The sequence below is a fragment of the Bos grunniens genome, chromosome 4 (genome assembly GCF_055505025.1).
Source record: "Bos grunniens cultivar Pamir isolate PY7600 chromosome 4, Bosgru_T2T1.0, whole genome shotgun sequence".
NCBI lineage: Eukaryota > Metazoa > Chordata > Mammalia > Artiodactyla > Bovidae > Bos > Bos grunniens.
Window position 1 is genome coordinate 23734639 of NC_141168.1, and position 19682 is coordinate 23754320.

The window sequence follows — 19682 nt, forward strand, 5'->3', positions numbered from 1 at the left end:
CTATCACTTCATGGCAGATAGATGGGAAAACAGTGGAAACAGTGGCTGACTTTATATTTTTGGGCTCCAAAATCACTGCAGATGGTGATTGCAGCCATGAAATTAAAAGATGCTTACTCCTTGGAAGGGAAGTTATGGGCAACCTAGACAGCATATTCAAAAGCAGAGACATTACTTTGCCAACAAAGGTTCATCTAGTCAAGGCTATGGTTTTTCCAGTAGTCATGTATGGATGTGAGAGTTGGACTATAAAGAAAGCTGAGTGCTGAAGAATTGATGGTTTTGAACTGTGGTGTTGGAGAAGACTCTTGAGAGTCCCTTGGACTGCAAGGGGATCCAACCAGTCCATCCTAAAGATCAGTCCTGGGTGTTCTTTGGAAGGACTGATGTTGAAGCTGAAACTCCAGTATTTTGGCCACCTGATGCAAAGAGCTGACTCATTTGAAAAGATCCTGATGCTGGGAAAGATTGAGGGCAGGAGGAGAAGGGGACGACAGAGAATGAGATGGTTGGATGGCATCACCAACTCAATGGACATGGGTTTGGATAGACTCTGGCAGTTGGTGATGGACAGGGAGGCCTGGTGTGCTGCAGTCCATGGGGTCCCGAAGAGTCAGACACGACTGAGTGACTGAACTTAGCTGAACTGAAGCCATGTGTGTGTTGCCCTTCTTTATGTCCACATCTATCAGGTACCGCATCCTTGCTTCCCAGTGCCTCTGTTCCTGCCTGTCCTTATAGCTGGACACAGCTCCACTGGCCTCCCAGCCTGGATGCTTCCCACTTTCATCCATCTGTTTTATTCACATCCGGTCAGCTTTCTAAGAGAGCACCTTTGTAAATGTATTCTCTCATTTAGAAAGGTTGGTGGCTTGTCTTCCCCTGCAGAACAGAATCTAAGTATCTTCTGCCTTGTCAGAAGACCATCCGCATCCCAGTGCCTCCCTTTTCAGCACCACCTCACCTCTGCCAGCCTCCCTGCAACCTGATCCCCTGGACATGCCCAGTTTGACTGAGACCTGGGCCTTGGCTCACGTGGAGCCTCTTACATGTCCTCTTGCTGTTTTACCCTTCATTGATGGTAAGACTTCCAAGACCCCGTCTCCTCTCCTCCATGGACTCCGTAGATTACCCTCAGCTACTTCCTCAGGACAGCTGTAGCACTTCCTGATGTACACTCTGACCCTGGACCCACCTGTGAGCTTTATGAGGGTGTTTCTTTTACAGATATGAATATTTTTCCCTCTTTGTGTTTCTGCACATGTTTACCTCCCCCTTCACCTGATGTCCAGGTGACATTTTTCTGCCTGGCCATTTCCTGGAGGTTTGCTGGCATGGCCTAGGGCGCCCTCTTTGGGATTTCCCTCTTGCCATGGGCAGACCCTCAGCCTCCTGCCCTACAGATTGTCACCAGGACAGGAAACAGACAGAAGGCCCAGCTCTAGCCCTCTTTCCACTCCTCATTATTAGCACTCTGACACTTTGGGGGCTTCCCTGATAGCTCAGTTGGTAAAGAATCTGCCCACAATGCAGGAGACCCCGCTTCAATTCCTGGGTCAGGAAGATACCCTGCAGAAGGGCTAGGCTACCCACTCCAGTATTCTCGTGCTTCTGTTGTGGCTCAGCTGGTACAGAATCCACCTGCAATGCGGGAGACCTGGGTTCGATCCATGGGTTAGGATGATCCCCTGGAGAAGGGAAAGGCTACCCACTCCAGTATTCTGGCCTGGAGAATTCCATGGACAGTATAGTCCGTGGGGTCTCACAAAGAGTTGGACACGACTGAGTGACTTTCACTTAGGGCAGATCAGTGTGGATAATTTTATCCTTTACTTGTCACTGCAGTAAATACATTTGCAGTTCTTTCAGTTAAAGAGAGTCAGACACATTCCTCCCTGGGTGTACCTAGTATTTGGATCTTGCTTTCAAAATGTTGGTGAAAAGAAGAGTATCACCTAAATGTAATATAACACGCTCTCTCATTACAGACTTAAAATTTGATCTTAATCCAGTTTTTTAGACTGTGTCACAGTCACTGAGATACATGGTGGTTTTGAAATGTTTTAAATTAAGCTGTTCTTGAGTTACATTACTAGTAAAAGCACTCTCAGATTTGATCACCGCAGGGAAGAGGTAAGGGTACTGGCATGTAGTTTTATGCTTGGGTAACTCAAATGGAATTTCACCAAACATCTCACCCCCCAGTCACTCCTCAACTGAGAAAGGAGCATAGACAATTCATCCCAGAGGGTAATGCTTTTTGAAAAATTATAAGTGCCTAAAAATAGGGGCCTAACATGAAAGTGTGTGCTTGACCATATTTCTGCACAGGCTGCTGGTATCACACTGCTCAACTGGAAGATGCTCTGATTCTGTGCTACTACAATAGTTAGATTGCATTGATGAAAATGAGATAATAAATCCTATGAAATAAGTATTGCTCCATATATGGAAGGATTACCTCTGGGACGTTGTGTCTGGTGTTCAACTTGATCTTGGCATGTCTTCGTCTCATTTCAAGTGTCCTCTGTCAGGAAAAACCCACTAGATTTGCCAGCACTGGTGCCGTCCCCTTGGCTGTGCGGGGGACAGCCGCATCGGCTGGATCCAGCTCTTCCTCTCCTAAGCCTGAGGACTTGAGCAGGAAGGATGCATGGTGAACCCTTCCAGAGTTTGGAAACAAATGCCTGTTTGTTCCAGCCCCGTAGGCTGGAACTTGCAGCCCCCCCTTTCCCTTATCCTTCCTCACAGGTGGGTTAGCTGCTCAGCCTGTCCCTCTGCTCTCTCTCCATCTGGACTGTTCTGGCCCATAATGCCTTCCCTTTCTTCTCCAGGAGTCCCCTCAGATTCTGGAAGGTTCTTCCCCATCTTATTGCAGCTCCTCCTACCTCCCTCCTGCCTCCAGATCTGGGCCTTGCTCTAGGACCAGTTTATCCAGTCTTCTCCTTCCTGGCCGTACGAAGTAGTAAAGCAGTAGAGTGGTTGCAGAAGTGTTAGTCACTCAGTCATGCTCGACTCTTTGCAACTCCATGGTCTGCAGCCCACCAGACTCCTCTGTCCATGGGATTCTCCAGGCAGGGACACTGGAGTGGGTTGCCATTTCCTTCTCCGTGGTTGCAGAAGGCAGTCCCTAAGTAGGGAATATGATGAAGGCTGAGTAATTTTGAAAGTTATCACCACCGCCCTCCTACCAAGACAAAGCAACTGGAAACTTGTCTCAACATTTGTTTATTGTTGACAGGTCTGAAACCGGGCTCCTGGCCTCTGGTTATTTACAGGGGATCCCCTACTTAACTCAGAATTCATAAGCTCTTACTGTACGTGGCTACTCCCAGCTCTCCAAACCACGTCTGTGCTGGCAGATGTCATGAACATAAGCACTAAACTTTGCTCTCAGAGAAAGCAGAAGCATCCAGAAGGCTTGGAGTTACCAGACTGTGGGTGTATTCGTATCTCCACGGTGTGAGGAGGTCTGTTCTCTCCATCTCGGGGCCTTATCTCTATATTCCAGGTGCTATGGACAGATCTTACTGCTGGCTTGAAAGTTACTTCAAGAGAACCCAAAGGCAGCCCTCACTTGCTATTCACTGGTGATGGATGTCCACTTGTCTGGAACACTATTCAGTGTCTGTTCCATTCAGAATCAGAGCTCTGTTTAGCATTTTGTTTACAACTTATTGTTCTCACTGTAAGACTCTGTGTGCACTTCTGTCTCCTGTGCTGCCAACCCCGCCCCCTCCCCGCCCCCAGTTTGGGAGTCAGTGGAAGGCAAGGAGCGTGTCCTATTCAGCACCTACCATGGTGAGTGGCATGTAATGCATGCTTGATAAATGTGGCTCAATGTTTGTTGTTGGAGTAACTGAAAGAAATAGCTCTCATATTTTCCATCCTTAGCCCAATTTCAGTGAATATTCTAAAGTAGCAAGATCGGGGAAATGGAAATAACTCACAAAGCCTCCTAGGTAAAATAACTTAATGTAATTTTAATTTGTGTTGGTATGAGTGCAGTGGGCTTCCTAGGTGGTGCAGTTGGTAGAGAATCCACCTGCCAATTCTGGAGATGTAAGAAACACAGGTTTGATCTCTGGGTTGAGAAGACCCCCTGGAGAAGGAAATGGCAACCCACTCCAGTGTTCCTGCCTGGGAAATACCATGGACAGAGGAAACTGGTGAGCTACAATCCACGGGGTCACAAAGTCAGACACGACTGAACACACACACACACACACACACACACACACACACACACGAGTTCAAAGTATTATATAGATGCATGTATTTAAAGTAAAAGAAATCCAGGGGCAGTGCATTGTGTATGCTCAATATTAACATTTTCTCAGTTTTCTAATTAAAATTATTATAAAGTCAGATTTTCCATGTTGAGGATGGTGATGATCGTGGTGCTGGTGATGCTTTTCCTGGCCTTAAAGCCTTATTGAGATATTTCAAATAAAAGTCGTTTGGTGTGTGTTAAGATGACTTGGTCTCATTTACACACTGATGAAGTCTTCAGAGATTTAGATTTAACATTTGGCCCTGGAGTATCTTCATTCCACAGCTTGTAGGTTTTTTGATGGGACAGAGAAAAATTTTTTGATGAGGTGATAGACAAACATCATAGCTAGTGTTCATTTTGTAAAATAACTATTTTTAAAAGTCTTTTTATTTTATTTTACTTTTTAAGATTTTATAGCGAAATGTATATGAAGACAAACTGAAGTAGAGAAAGCAAGCAGCTTTTGGAGATGTTAAGCTGCTTCCAAACTGTAATTGTGGAAATTTGATTACAGCTCAGATAGAAACATCATTAATAAAGATGGTTAGCAGTTATTAAGAATGTCAGAAAAGCTTGAAATTGAGTTGTTTTTCAGATCTTGCATTGTTAGAGGCTGTTTACATTTTATTCTGAAAACGATTGTAATTTAAAGTAAAATTAGAAATGAAAAAACTTAATAAAAGATAATGAATACATTTGAGATAAATACTTCCTTTATATTACATTTATGATAGCTTTATGACACATGATAAGAGAAATTAGTGAATTACTAAATATTGGCAAGATGCTTGGCAGTTTTAGTTTTGTGTTGTGAAAGAAAAGCAGAAAGACCCTGGACTTAACAATCTAGTGAAACGTTTTTAGCACAGAGTTACAGTTAGAGCTTTTGCATTGTGTTGCAGAAGTTAGAACTCAGCGTTTCCCTCCCCGGATGTGTCATGTACCTGCTTTTAATGTAATAGGTAATCGTTTTATGAGACCACCAGATCCCGCAAAGGATGCATGGTTGCTACCCTGGTATCCATTCTCGTATTCACCCTCCACTTAGAATGGTTTTTGTGTTCCTGAGAGCTTCAGAAGTTGTGCCTGCTCACTATTATATGACTTCTTGAGCCTTCTAAGTGGTGTGAGGAGAGCTATCTCCATATTTTTTTCCCTTCTCTGAAATTACCTCATAATCCTTGGTTTATATTAGAACTGAAAAGATGCGTAAGTAGTTTCCTTGAAATAGAAAGCTCAGACCCACATCAAAGAAGTTTCTAAGATATGAAAGTAGGAAAGGCAGCAGCCAAATCAACAGATAGCTCTAAAACAGACGACCAGGTAGAAACGTATTATACCAGAGCCTTAAGAAGAGCGTTCTGAATACGGCTTGTTTGTCTCAACTTCATTTTTACCAAAGTATCTTCATTTCTCTTTGACCAGTTAATTCCCAAGTTACAGGAAACTCTTTGAAGGAAATGATCAGAAACAGTAGTGATAATTTTTGTCCATCACCATGATACTTTAAGAACTTAGCCTTAATTGGGATTCCCTCCCCCTGAAGTTTCTACAATGGATCTGTCATTGTTATAAGAAAAATACTTGGATGTATTTTCTAAGCTACCTTTTCAATGAATATTAGTGTTTGTTAAACATTAGCAAAAAAAAATCGATATGTTACTGGCTATAGACTACCTACCAGAGTGCTTCTGTGGCTTTTGTTCTTTATCCAGATATTTGGTCTCTAGTTCTGCCACTGGATGCTATGAGTGAGGTCCTTGGCCTGAAGTGCCACCGCGGGGTGAAGAGGGGTGGGGATGGGGATGGAGAGGGCTTGGCCCCAGCTTCTCGTGCTGGTGAGAAAGAGGGAAGAGACAGGGAACAGACTGGGAGTGGACTAGAGAGCACAGAGGGACAGAAGGGGTAGACAGACAGATGTACAGGCGGTGGAATCCATCAGAAGTCCCCAGTAATTTCAGGTTCACTCAACTGGATTTTTTTTTTTTTTTGAGTAATATATGTTTCCATGTATCAACTTTATTCCACCAATTCCTTTTTGCTAAGTATGTTTTTGGATAACTATTCTCTCTCTCACTTCTTTTTTTATAGTTTTGAGTTCTCCAAATATTTCATCTTTCTCTTTTGTTGTTCACTGTTTATTTTTGTTAATCTTTTCATACCAAGAAATTAAATTGTTTAAATGTCTCTTGCAGCTAAGATTTAATTTTCCTTCTTGGGTATCTTGAAATTCTGCCTTGTGTTATTTTTACCTAATAGTGGCTTCTTCCATAAGCAGGAATGGAAGCAGTCAATAAAAATCAATTGCTGACTCAATGACTCTATGGAGGGTTTACCATAATGCATATTGGAAATGACTTTCAAACCCTTTTCCTGAATGGAAGGTGCCATGCTTGGGTTTTATGGCCTTCTAATGTTAGATAGTAATCTCGTTTAGCATTTTCCCAAAGTGAAAACAGTGCATTAGGGCAGCGTAACAAGCATTGCAGATCGATACAGAGACAGAGCTTTGCCCTTACAGGTTAATCCAAGCAAAATATACCAGAGCCTAGTCCAGGAACTGGAAGATAATTACGCTGATTCCCATCCTCTCTTTCCCCCAGTCTGTCATCTAATCATCAATACAGGCTGACATGTATACAGAAAGGGTTTCAGAAAATGTCTGCATTTGCACGTGCACACACACACACTCTCACACAGACCTAACTACCACACAGGAAATCGAGGGCCCTGGAAGTGAGTAGTATTGATTTCTGGTGACAAAAGTATGTTTTGACACCTTGCAAATCATAAATAACTCATGGACTTTAACTTGCAGGAGTAATAGCTGAACCCAAGATAAAATGCTTACTTACACCTTAAATAACCCCATTCTGAGGAGCCCATAGTGTTTGATGAATGAATCTATTGTGAATAGTCTTTTTAGAAGGGAAAAGTACTCTAGCATCTTCCTGTGATGAGCCGTATGTGGCAACTCATTCTTTTCGGTCTTTCACTGCATGTTAATGGGGAGGGTGCTTCTAGCCTTCTCTCCCATCTCCCTTCCCCTGTTTTAAATCCAAGGTATATGGGAGGGATGTTGGTTCTCAGCACCCGGATGGAATGTAACCCTGCTTCCTCTTCAGCTGTTAGAAGCATTAGTGGTACATGTGCTTGTCTCAGCTCACCTGATGCTTAATCCTATTTTATTATTTGTTCAGATGTGTGTCTTGCTGTAATCAGTCAGTCGTGTCTGTGCTTCTACCCTTTGAAGCACAGCTGACTCCTTTTAGATACTGATGTTCATGGTAGGGGATTAGGGAAATCCGTGTCCAGAGACATTCACAGACATCTGAACTTGAGAATCTTAAAGCTAGGATGGGATTGGATTTAAATTCTGTTCTTGGGTATTTGGCAAAACAGTAAGATAATGAATGAGAAAGTACAATGTTGTCTCTCTGTCTTCTTTTTCAGAGGGTAGTAAGAAGTAAATTCCTTTAGGGGCCAGTAACGTGGTTTGCATTTCAGTTTTCTATTCTAACTATATATATATATATTAGCTTAGTGTTGGATAAAAGTAATGAGGAGACAAATCTTCACCCAGGGGTTTCCTTATTGATGAGAAATATTTCTCCTGTGTTCTCTAGGGGTATTTTAGAACCCATCAAATTTAAAATAATGCTATTTTCAAGATTACTATGGAAATAACAAATTTACATTTCAAGAAAAAAACTGGTAAGAAAGTCTAGAACCTTTTGTATTAAACAAAACTATTTAAAAAAAACAGACTCCCTAGATTAAAGTGATAATAATATATATATTTTTCTGTGTATTTATTCCTTATAATCCAAGTTCCTCTACCATTTTTACAAGAGTATTTCAGTTTTGTTTGTATAATCCATTTGGTATATTTTATTGTTACCATTTTTCAAGTGTATATTGTCAGCCTTTTGGAAGCATTATGTTCTGCATATTCACTGAAAGCACTCTAAAATCTTGAGGTTTGTAAGTATAATTAGTAAAATTTTAGCTCAGGAAATGAAAAAAATTTTCTGTCCACTCATTTGTATTCTGAACAATTTATTGCATGCCTTCTATAAGAGGGATCCATGTCAATAGCTGAGATCACAGAGAAAATAAGATGCAGTCCTTACCTGGGATTTGCATGCTAGTAAGTCACAGTCGACTGTAGTACAGTCAGTGTTCAGTACACGGTGAAAGAGTTAATACAGGCGAGAGGTCATCATAAAGGGAATGACGGACTCTACTGTGGATGGAGAGAGCTAGTGAAAGCCGTATAGATGTTACACTTCAGTACTTAGCTCAAGTGTTAGAAGATGGGTAGGTGTTTTCCTAGAGAAGGAAATGGCAACCGACTCCAGTATTCTTCCCTAGAGAATCCCATGGACAGAGGAGCCTGGCAGGCTACAGTCCATGGGATCGTGAGAGTCGGACTCGACTTAGCAACTAAACCAGGTGTTTTCCAGATACATAGAAAAGGAGGCTTGGGTGCAGAGCATTTCCAAAGTCAAGAGCAATGGAGCAAAGACGTGAAGAGATGTGGAAGAACCAAACCCTGAAGAACCAAAGACATGAAGGAATGTGGTCAGGCTGCAGCTTGTACAGGGTGGGAACTGAGGCGAAAAAGTAGGCAGGAACCTGATCCCAACGACCTGCCTGTTGACCATGTATTTCATTTGGAATGCAGATGCTGTCTAGACTTGGCTGTGAGAAAGAACCTTTTGGGAGAGTAGGAGTAGAGGGTGAAAGCTAAGAGACAAGACCAGAGATTCATGGCTTGAATCCAGGATATAAATGATTAAGAATTAATATAAGAACAGTGAGTATGGAGAAAGGACTGGACTGCAGGATCTCCAGCTCTGTGACCCACTGGAGGTGGGAGCGGAAGAGAACATAGGCTCCCAGGTTGCCGACCCAGCTGCTGGGCTACAGTGTAACTGACTCCATTCATGCAGTCACGTTTTGGATTGGGTGGCAATGCTTCTCTGTCCAGAGAGCCTCATGGGGGTGTCAGTTAATAGAATGAATTTCATGGTAGTCACTTATCTTGTAGAATATCTTTCTTAAAAGGTCAAAGAAAATTATTTCTCTTAAAGTTTTTTTTTTTAATTATTATTTTTTCATTTGCAACATTTGTATATTGATGCTTTACGTATTTTTTAGCCTTGATCTTCATTCAGGTTGAAGCCCATTTGTCTCAGTGGTACCTGTTTTTGTTTCCAGGCGGTATGAGTATCACCCCGTCTGTGCTGATCTGCAGGCCCAGATTCTCCAGTGTTACCGCCAGAACACGCAGCAGACCCTCAGCTGCTCGGCTTTGGCCAGCCAGTACATGCGCTGCGTCAATCAGGCCAAACAGGTGGGTGTACGAAGCAAGCTACCGGGGGCGCCGGAGGAATAGAAGGACTGCCATCTAGGGCACTGGGAAGGCCTCGGTAGGTTAATGTGGGTGACAAGCTCTGTGCGGTCAAGAGTTGATTAAGCTTTCATCCAGATGGTGGTAAGAAGAGTCCATAGTATCCTTGTGTTCCACTTGCAGAAAAAAAAAGACTTTACTTAAATAATACTTTTTCTAGTTGCCCTGAACTTTTGTCCTCTACACTGTAATTGTGTCGTCAAGGTCATTGCCCCATATTCTGGGCCAGTAGTCAAAGCCAGCAAAGAGGAAGGATACACATTAAGGGGCCAACAGCTTCAAGCTCATAAACACGTAGCAGTCATGCCGACGGAGAAGGCACTGGTGCCCACTCCAGTGCTCCTGCCTGGAAATCCATGGACGGAGGAGCCTGGTGGGAGGCCGCAATCCATGGGGTCGCTAAGAGTCGAACACGACTGAGTGACTTCACTTTCACTTTTCACTTTGCTGCATTGGAGAAGGAAATGGCAACCCACTCCAGTGTTCTTGCCTGGAGAATCCCAGGGACGGGGGAGCCTGGTGGGCTGCCGTCTCTGGGGTCGCACAGAGTCGGACACGACTGAAGCGACTTAGCAGCAGTCATGCCGAAAGCCTGGTTTAAAAAAACAAAAGGCAGACATAAAACTGAAACAACCCCTCCGTCAAATGCACGCACCTCTCCGTCTTCTGCCAGTTGGTAGAGTCCACTCAGTTGGCAGGAAAAGAGAGGCAAGAGATGGGCTTAGGAAGCAGTTCCCATTGCTTCTGTGTACCATAGCCATATGCTTCGTATGATCTTTCATAGCAGAATAATGGGAGGATCACAGGACGTGTGTTCTCCCTAATTTATGTACTTTAGAAAGCCAATGATAAACCCTGAAGCAAATTAACAATTCTGGCAGGTCACATAATTGCCTATCATTTAACTGATTTAACAGTTGGATATAGGTGGTTCTGAGAGATGAAAATTGTTGGAAACTGTGGTTCTTTCTGCTGACAAACTCCCTAGAGTTGACCTTGTAACCCAACTAAATCTAGTGTTTGAGTTGCACAGCATGCCTTCCTGCAGTCTAATTTGCTGTAGTTATGATAATGCCAGTTAGTATAAATTTCTAACATGCTGGAAATATGGGAGGGTCAGTATTGTCTGGATAGCTGGAAAATAACAGCAAAACTAGTGTAAAAAACTGGAACCAAGATTTATTAAAAGCCTGTGTTGTCATTAAAGATCTTGTAGCTTGAGGCTTTTATCTGTTCTGCTCCTGTGGCGCTTGTCTGACTATCCATAGTGTGCCAGAAATTCCTTTCTTTCAAGGTTTTTGGTAGAAGCAATGTTGCTAATGTTAAGTTCATTTTATTAATTAAAAATAGCTTCTGATATGCTCTTAACAATCTCCAACCATCTATATCAGTACTGACTAAAGCACATGGAACCTGTAAGTTGGATTCATGGATTTTTCTAGCTTGATGTAGGTGCTGTATCCAGGTGATGGTGGTAGTCAGTGCAGAGAATGGCGGGGCAAAGTGTATATTTCGACACCGGCGTCTTGTAACACAGGTGCCCATGTCCACGATGTGATCTGTAGCATCACTGAAGCAGTGCCTGCAATGGCGTCCAGAGTGTTGACTCCGTCCTGATTATCTGGGTTGTGTTGAACTGTGTACACACCACCTGGTGAGATCAGTAGCCCACATTCATAGAGTAAAACAAAATTAACTTGTGACAAAATCAAATATACCACATGGTACAGCAGAGGGTTTGAACTGGGCAAATCTGGGTTTGTATCCAGGCCCTGTTTTTTACTGGCTCTGTAGCCCTGAGCCTTGTGAAGTGAGGTCATATCATTTACAGTATTGTGAGGATTCCATTTCTGTAGAATATTCAGGAAGTCTAAAGTTTTTCCTTTCTTGCCTCAACTGTGCCAAAACCAACTTATTGGCCAAAAGCAGCAAATCACTACTAGTGATTCCCAAGGGGACCTCCCGTCCTCCCCACCCCTCTCCTCTGCAGTGTAATATAATGCTATTTTCAGTGAGTGTGTTTCTGGTGCCTGTTGTTTTCACAGCTGTTATATTCGAGTATTAGAATTGGAGTATATAACACTAGGTAGTATTAAAATGATATGTCCACAAAACCTTTTAAACCTAAGATGAGCGGCATTGAAATGGGAAGTACCGGTAACACCCTGTATGTCTATAGATTTAGATTTCAAGGTCATTTCACATCCATTCTCTTATTTGTTTTTTTATGACAACTTGAGATGTAAATAGAGATGGTTTTATTTTCACCATTTTACAGTTGAGAGAATTGAGACCCAGGGAAGCCATGATGGTAAATTTAACAACTAGACCAAGACAGAGCCTGCCATAAAACAACACATTTAAAAATAGTGTTTGGCTTTTGAGTTGGGTGTGTGAAGAGACATCCAGGAACACAGAAATAAGGTGGTGAGGGAAGGACAATAACGAAGGAAGTGAAAGGGGAAAACCTGAAGACTGAATGAAGTCCTCTTTGAGACTGAAAGTAACAAATAGAGGGGTGGGGTTGTGACGACGAAAGCCAAAGGTGCAGTTGAGCGCTGTCCCGTTTTAAGGCCATGCCAGAATGGCCAGTGTTTCCTGAGCGCTCACTTTCCCACCAACACCACGTTTTCCCATGTGTGTGAAGTTAGCCTGACTTTGTGACCCCCGTTCTGCGCCTGTTGTTGGAGACTTTGGGCAGGATACCTGGTCCCGACCCTTCATTTGTGGTTACAGTTCCTGACCAGTCAACACCTCTTCTTACATTTCCTTGTTAAATCCAAAGAACAAGTTGAACATGCTAAGATACTAAACATAACAGCAACCCATTAGGTCATGTTGTCCATTTCCTGTGCAGCACAAGTGTTTTCCCCTTGGAATACTTCCAATAGCCAAATCCACTCCACTTTTAAATGACTCATAAGATTGGGCTTTCACTGGTTCCCTTGGGGCATTGTTCTCCAGACTAATAGATTTCACTGATAAGAAAATTTCCGGATATTCCTTAGCCTTACTTTTTGTTTCTTATTCATCCACTTAATTCACATCAGTCTTTCTTCAGCTAGTCTTAAACAATTCCTCATGGTCAAGACGAGACATTTTAGACCATTACTTCCAATATATTAAGTTATGTTTTCTTCATAATGGTAAAGAGATATTAAATTGCTGTAATTATTACTGCTAAGACCTAAAAGCTACTGGCTAGCTTTATGAAATCCAGCATTTAAAAATATAGGAGGACATTGATTGATAGACTTCTGTGTCTTTCATTTCTCATATCTGCTTAGCCTCATAGCTTTTTGTTTTTTTTTAAGCCTTAGAGCGTTCTATAAACTCTTCAAGATTGAATTACCTGTTCTTACCGGCAAAGCCTGATTCACATTCACTCTTGCTTTCACGTACCTTACGGGAGAATGGGAGGGAGGGGCAGCGGGAAGCCAGTAGTCCTGGCCCACTAGTGGGCCAAAACGTGCCCAAGTCTCGCTTACACAGCGGGTGTGTAGAACGGGCCTGCTCCCCAGCCTGCACTGCCCTGCTCCCTGGGACCCCCTTCATTGCCCCTCAGTTTATTTGCAGAATGTAGCAGCTTAGCGGGTAGCAATTCTAAGCTTTCCAGCTCTTTCCCAGCCCTGCTGCTATTGACAGAAAGGTACAGAAGCTGGCTCGATTCTTGAACATCCTGTGCTCACCGGAGCGGGAAGTTTATGGGGACTGCTGGAACACTCCACTGTAGTCACAGTGACCTGGGCTTCAGTTTCTCCTTTGGTGAATTAAGGATTTGAGCTCAGGGGTCCACCAAGGCCTCGTAGCTCTTATGTATTCCATGTCTGAGAGCAAGCGGCCAAGCACACGAGTGCCCAGGCTCCTGAGCACCTTTGCAGTGAGAGACACAGGCTCTTTGGCACAAGCAGCGTCTCTGCTCCGGTGGCTTCCAGCATTCGTGCCTTTACTTCTTAGATTTTGCTGTCAGCCTTGAGCTTCCCCTCTGGAAGGAGAGCCATGCTTCTGATTGGTCCGTGTGTTGACTGGTCCTTCGCTAAAGCAGGTACTCCTGGCAGCCCCGAGGAAGCCAGGGTAGCAGAATGAACTGGGAGGGGGCAAAAAGAGTCTCACAGTTTCTCCAAAGTCAGTGGAGTGAATAATGGTGCTCTCAGCGCTGCCTGGCAGAATGGAGCCCCCCGACTAGTAAGCTGCGTTGGAGAAAGCAGGCTACATCCCTCAGCTGGCCCCAGGCTTCTCTGCCCTGGGCTGGCTTCCACCCCATGCACCATGGACCGTGGGTGGTAAGGGATTGTGGAAACAGAGCAGGAAGCCGGCTCAGGAGAGCCAAGAAAAGACCAGACTGGAAATAAAGGCCTGACCCAGAAGAGGCCCATGGGCCAGAGGTGAGCAAGGAGGCTGGAGTCAGATGGTGGAGGCTAGACAGAACTCCTGAACTGGAGCCAAGATTTAAATCAACAAGTGGGTGGTGGGGCGGTGACCAGGCAAGCAGCTCAGCTACAGGAAGGACTGAAATGAGGACATCTTATCAGTGAGTCAGCCCTGCCCTCACTTAGGCCTGTGTGCTTCCGCTGACCTCTTTGAGGAGATCAGAAAGTTATTTGACCTGATAAATGAAGCCAGATCCTAATATGAAGTGACTCTGTTCCAAGACTAGTGTACCTGATTCTTTGTTTTGAAAATATAAGCAACACCCCAGTCTGTGGTTGTCCTCAACATAGAAGACCTCAAGATCAGTGCCTGTAGAGGAATTTGCCATGGCACGACGTGTCGGTGTTCTTGAGAACAGTGGATTTATCTCCCCTTGTACTTGGATTTACACTAGATCAGGGATCGAGGACATACATCCCTGTTATTTGAGTATGAAGAGCACCTGAAACCATATCAGTAGCTTTCACTTTAGAAATCAGAATTCTTGGAAGAAAAACCTAGTGTTCAGAGCAAGTTGTGTTTTATCGTTGTTTTAAGATGAGCTATAAATTACATGCAAATGGTTTCATAGACTCAAGCTGTTAGAGCTCAAAGGACATAGAAATCACATAACCTAATCACATCTCTTAACTTGGAAAAATTAGCACCCCAAGGGTTTCAGAGGTCTGTAGATGGGACAGAGTCCAAACCAGAATGACTTGATAATGCCAGACTCAGTACGCTGTTCCCTGTAATGTCAGATCACAGACATGGATGATCAGAATCACTGGGGGAATGTCTTTAAAATGCACGTGCCTGGTCCATCCCCAAGAATCTGAGGTGGGACCTGAACATCTGAACTCCCAACAGATTCCTCATGTGCCCATGGAGTCTGAGAACCATAGCTCTAGAGCCCCATTGGCCTGAACCACGTGAGAGGTCTTTAGCCTCAGAGATCTTGCCAACTCTGACTCCCCACTCTCAGGAGAGGCAGAGCTGCCAGTCACAGCCTCCTGGGTCTGAGCCACCTGCAGCAGTCTCATCAGACTGACTAGTTCCGTTCTCAGCCTCAGCAATAAATCAGATGTCTTAGAGGTCAGGAGCCTCTGAAAAAGAAGTGCCTTTCTCCCATCCTCTTGCCCCACTGCAGCTGTGCCTGTGCGCTAAGTCGCTTCACTTGTGTCTGACTCTCTGCGACCCTATGGACTGTAGCCCACCAGGCTCCTCTGTCCATGGGATTCTTCAGGCAAGAATACTGGAGTGGATTGCCATGTTCTCCTCCAGGGGATCTTCCCAATCCAGGGGTGGAATCCAAGTCTCATTATGTCACCTGTGTTGGCAGGCGGGTTCTTTACCACCTGGGAAGCCATTGCAGCTAGAGGTCCTGCCAAATGGGGAGCCACATCCGGTTTTCCTGGGCGGGAGGGAGGAAAGGGCACCCAGGCGAGGTAACAGCCCCCTGGCCAGCTCACACTTGTGACTGGACCCTTCCTTGGCTCTGCTGCTCCCAGGTACCCGCTCCCCTCCCCTGACCCACATCAGAGACCCTCTCCTTAGGCTGTTGCTTCCAATGCACACACATGCCCACCTTCAGGGAGCACCAAGATAAACCAGAAAGGTTCACCTCCTGAGAAGGCTTTAAAAGGGAGCCTGCTCTTATTGTGTCTGAAGGCTTGTTTATCATCACCACCTAATGACGTTAGTCTTGGGGCTTCCCTCATAGCTCAGTTGGTAAAGAATCCACCTGCAATGTAGGAGACTCTGCTTCAATTCCTGGGTCAGGAAGATCCTCTGGAGAAGGGAAAGGCTACCCGCTCCAGTATTCTTGGGCTTCCCTTTTGGCTCAGCTGGTAAAGAATCCACTTGCAATGTGGGGGACCTGGGTTCAATCCTTGGGTCGGGAAGATCCCCTGGAGAAGGGAAAGGCTACCCACTCCAGTATTCTGGCCTGGAGACTTCCATGGACTGTATAGTCCACGGGGTCGCAAAGAATTGGATACGACTGAGCGACTTTCATTCACTCACAATGAGGTTTCTTAATCACCTAATGGGCCACTTATCCTGCGGAGGACGCATGGGCATTGAGGAGGGCATTCCCATCCTTCCATGGGACACCCCTTCAGATTTGGAGTCATGTCAAAGCAAATGAAATTCCAAAGTTTAGATTGCCTACTCCAGCCTCTTCTGTCACAGGAGTCCTTTTCTAAAGCACCTTTTGAGAGTAATAGTTGCTTTATGACATTTTCTTAAAAAAAAAAAAAATCTGGTTTTAATAGAAGAAATATTACTGTGGTAATAGACTCTTATTTTTCTTAATAGGCACTTCTTTTCTAGTGTTTATGCCTCAAGAGTTAGAAGTGCAGTATGTTAGTGTTTTGTCTGTTATTACAGCAGGTTGTATAAACAGTTAATTACTTGTAACTTAATGTGAATATCACACAGAGAGCATTTGTCATAAGAAGAGATGAAACTAGACCCAGGCATAAAAAAATTAACCTGCATTTCCTCCAAGAAGGAAGAATAAAGAACAGCACTTGCTGGGGGGAAGAGACAGATACTGAAAACAAAATAAGTTAGCTAATCAGATTTTCAGGTGGCCAGGAATAGTACTTGGCACACAGACAAGGCATGCTTTGTGCTTCTCATAAATTGACTTTATTGATTACTTTCTCTTACTTCTCACAGTCTTCTCCTCCTGTCTCTCTCACTCCCTGTTCCTCCTCAGAGCTCCATTCTCTTCCGCTTCCCACTTTTCCTGTCCCTCTGTAGTGAAAACTCAGGTTTGTCAGGACACGTTTCTGTTTCCAGGTAAACCTTTCCCTGGTAAGCCTTCCTTCTTCCATAACCCAGCTTTACTAGGTCTTTTGAAATCCTGCTGAGATTCTGGGTAAGCTCACAGAGACAAGCACTCTGAGTGGTAATTTTTTTTTTTCCTGGCTGCACTGGGTCTCTGTTGCTGTGCATTGAACTGGCTTCTCGTTGCAGTGGCTTCTCTTGTTTCGGAGCACTGGCTCCAGGGTGCTCGGGCTCAGTTGTAGTGGTGCGCAGGCCCACTTGCCCAGCGGCACGTGGAATCTTCCCAGGCCAGGGATCGAACCTGTGTCCCCCTGCATTGGCAGGTGGATTCCTAACCACTGGGCCACCAGGAAAGTCTGGTATCTTTTTTTTTTTTTTTCCATAAAGACCAGGAACAGTACTTTAATTGTCAGGATAGTTGTGAGTAACCCAGGGTTACCGTAATTCCTCTTACATATATGGAGAGGACCAGTTGCTCACATGCTGCTAGTGGTGGCCCACCCCTCCAAGAAAGCAGTTGATGAGATCACTATGTAACTAAAATATTTGAGGAAGACCTTTAGATCATCTTAATCAATGGAAATGACATGCGTCCTCTTGTCCCCAGGGGCCCTGCTCCTGTCTGACATGGTGCTTTGCCAGCTTCTTCCTCAGTGGCCGGGATCAGAGAGACTTAGGAAAAGAGCTGTGTTGGGTGCCTGAACCAGTCTCTCCTTTGGGTAATTTACCCAGCTGTTGATAAAGGCGTTTCCGCAGGCCCCACTACGTGAATGATGAGCAAATGCCAGGAATTTCTTTCTCCACATTAAGATTAAGTGTTAGCAGTTCCTTAAATGAAGGAAGCAATTTTTTATAACTTGCAAATCTTTTCCCTCATTCTTTGGGGAATTTCCTATGTTAATTTATGCAGCGTTAAATTTATGCAGAGTTGAAGTTCAGCCCAACAGCAGCGACTTAAAAAACCTATACGTGGAAGCTGACTGATACAGACCCTGTCAGGCCTCAGGAGCCCTCCACCCAGAGGTCCTTGCTCCTGGATTGGGACAGGTTTTTATTGCATACTTGTGATACAGTAAAAACACGAAATGTTTTTACCAGTTTGTTCATTGAAAAAAAATTTCAACCTGACATCGTGTCTGTGAATGTCCCTGACAGAAATGAGGTGGTCTTGTACCGCCTCCACCACCCACTGGTGGCAGCCGAGTGCAGTTTGACAGCATGTGTACGTGTAGACCAGCCCTGGACGACACAGCCTCGCCCCCTGTGTCTTCAGGGAGTCACCTGGGAGTCAGGTGAACGGCCGTGCACTCTTTGAGGATGCAGTTTTTAATACACATAGCAAAGTATTTTGTGACTGGTTACTTCTTTCATGTTTTATATTTGTTCAAACATGTTCTTTTAGTGTCTTCCTGGTAGACTGGCCCATGATCCTCACACCATCCAAGGCCCAGCTTGTCTCTCTTAAGAGAGTCTGACATTCTTAGCATTACATGACTGGGCTGAAAAATTACCCTTCTGTATTTGGTCAGGTTTACAGGGAGGAGAACAGTAAAAAGGTTCCCTAGACTCTTGCCAATACTTTTAGCAGTTGGTTTCAGTTATATTGTAGTCACTGTGGATCATTTTGTAACATTGGAAAAGAGGTACATGGTCACACGACTGTTGCTATCACTGTGAGACCTGAATTGGAGAATGAGGCACAGCTATGTGGTTTTGAGCAGGCAGGTAACAGATTATAACCTGCAAAGTGATCATTTTCTTTAGTATCTAAGTGCCCTTGCATAACCTCAGTGTAGATCTCTCTACACTGACTTCCATTTTGTATTAACAACTAATGTTGTGGCAAGGTTGTCTGTGTATGTGGAGTTTATAGAGCTTCCCACGTCTATAGTTGGAGAGACTTTCATGGATCAAGTCACAAGGGTGTGAGGATAAATGATAACTGTGGCATTGCCTGGTCTGACTCTTACATGGTAAGTGCTCGATTTTTAAGCTTTCAAACAAATGGAGAGCTCATACTTGAGTGATAGGTTTGAGAGAAGCCTCACGTTCTGGTGTTAATTCTGCAAGACGATTCTCTGCCGAGTGGAGTCTTCCGCTTGATCTGCTTTGTCTTTTCAGTTTTCTCTAGACGCGTCTAGCTTTTCTGATTCACTTCCTCTTTGACTGCATCATTGTTTTTCTGACCATTTCTATATGCGTCCTCTACACACTGCTTAGTCTGCTTGTATATCTTTTGTGCCCCGTGGACATAGGCTTCTTAGAAACCTGTCACCATGGACACTTTAGGATAACCTTTAGGGTACGCTGTTCCCCCTGTGCTCCTATGACCCAGGATGCTTATTTGTCCTCCTCTTCCTTTTCATCCCCTTTATTTTAGCCTCCTTTCTTCATCTCTATCCTTAAATCTTTATCTGTAAAGACCTTTGAGCTCTTTCCCAAGCCTGCAACTTCCCTCTGGACCTTTCCTTCTGGGATGTCTCATCATCGTCTCAGACCCAAAATTAGAGTCATCTTTCTTATTCCCAAAATGACTCCTCTCACTGACTTGCCTGTGTCTTTTGGTCACACCGCCTTCCTCCCTGTCAGTGAGGAGCCCTCATGCCTGAGGTTCCATCACTGCTTTCTCCCCTTTCCACTGTCTTTTTATCACTGTTTCTTGCTCCCAGCCTGGCTTCATTTCTAATCTGCCTCCTCTTGGTTTTCCTGCCTCCACACACTTCTCCGTTGAAGCCGTTGTGTTAAGGATGTCAGGGTAACCTTTCTAAATGACATTTTCCTGTC

General features: G+C 44.2%; 1 protein-coding gene across 2 annotated transcripts in view; it reads left to right on the forward strand.

Moving 5' to 3' along the window:
- Positions 1-19682, forward strand: part of CHCHD3 (coiled-coil-helix-coiled-coil-helix domain containing 3) — a 293301-nt gene that overhangs the window by 268387 nt on the left and 5232 nt on the right. For both annotated transcript variants that reach the window (XM_086395587.1, XM_086395588.1), the window contains one exon: positions 9500-9635. In XM_086395587.1, the coding sequence (XP_086251713.1) occupies positions 9500-9635 (136 nt within the window). The remainder of the gene's footprint in view (positions 1-9499; positions 9636-19682) is intronic.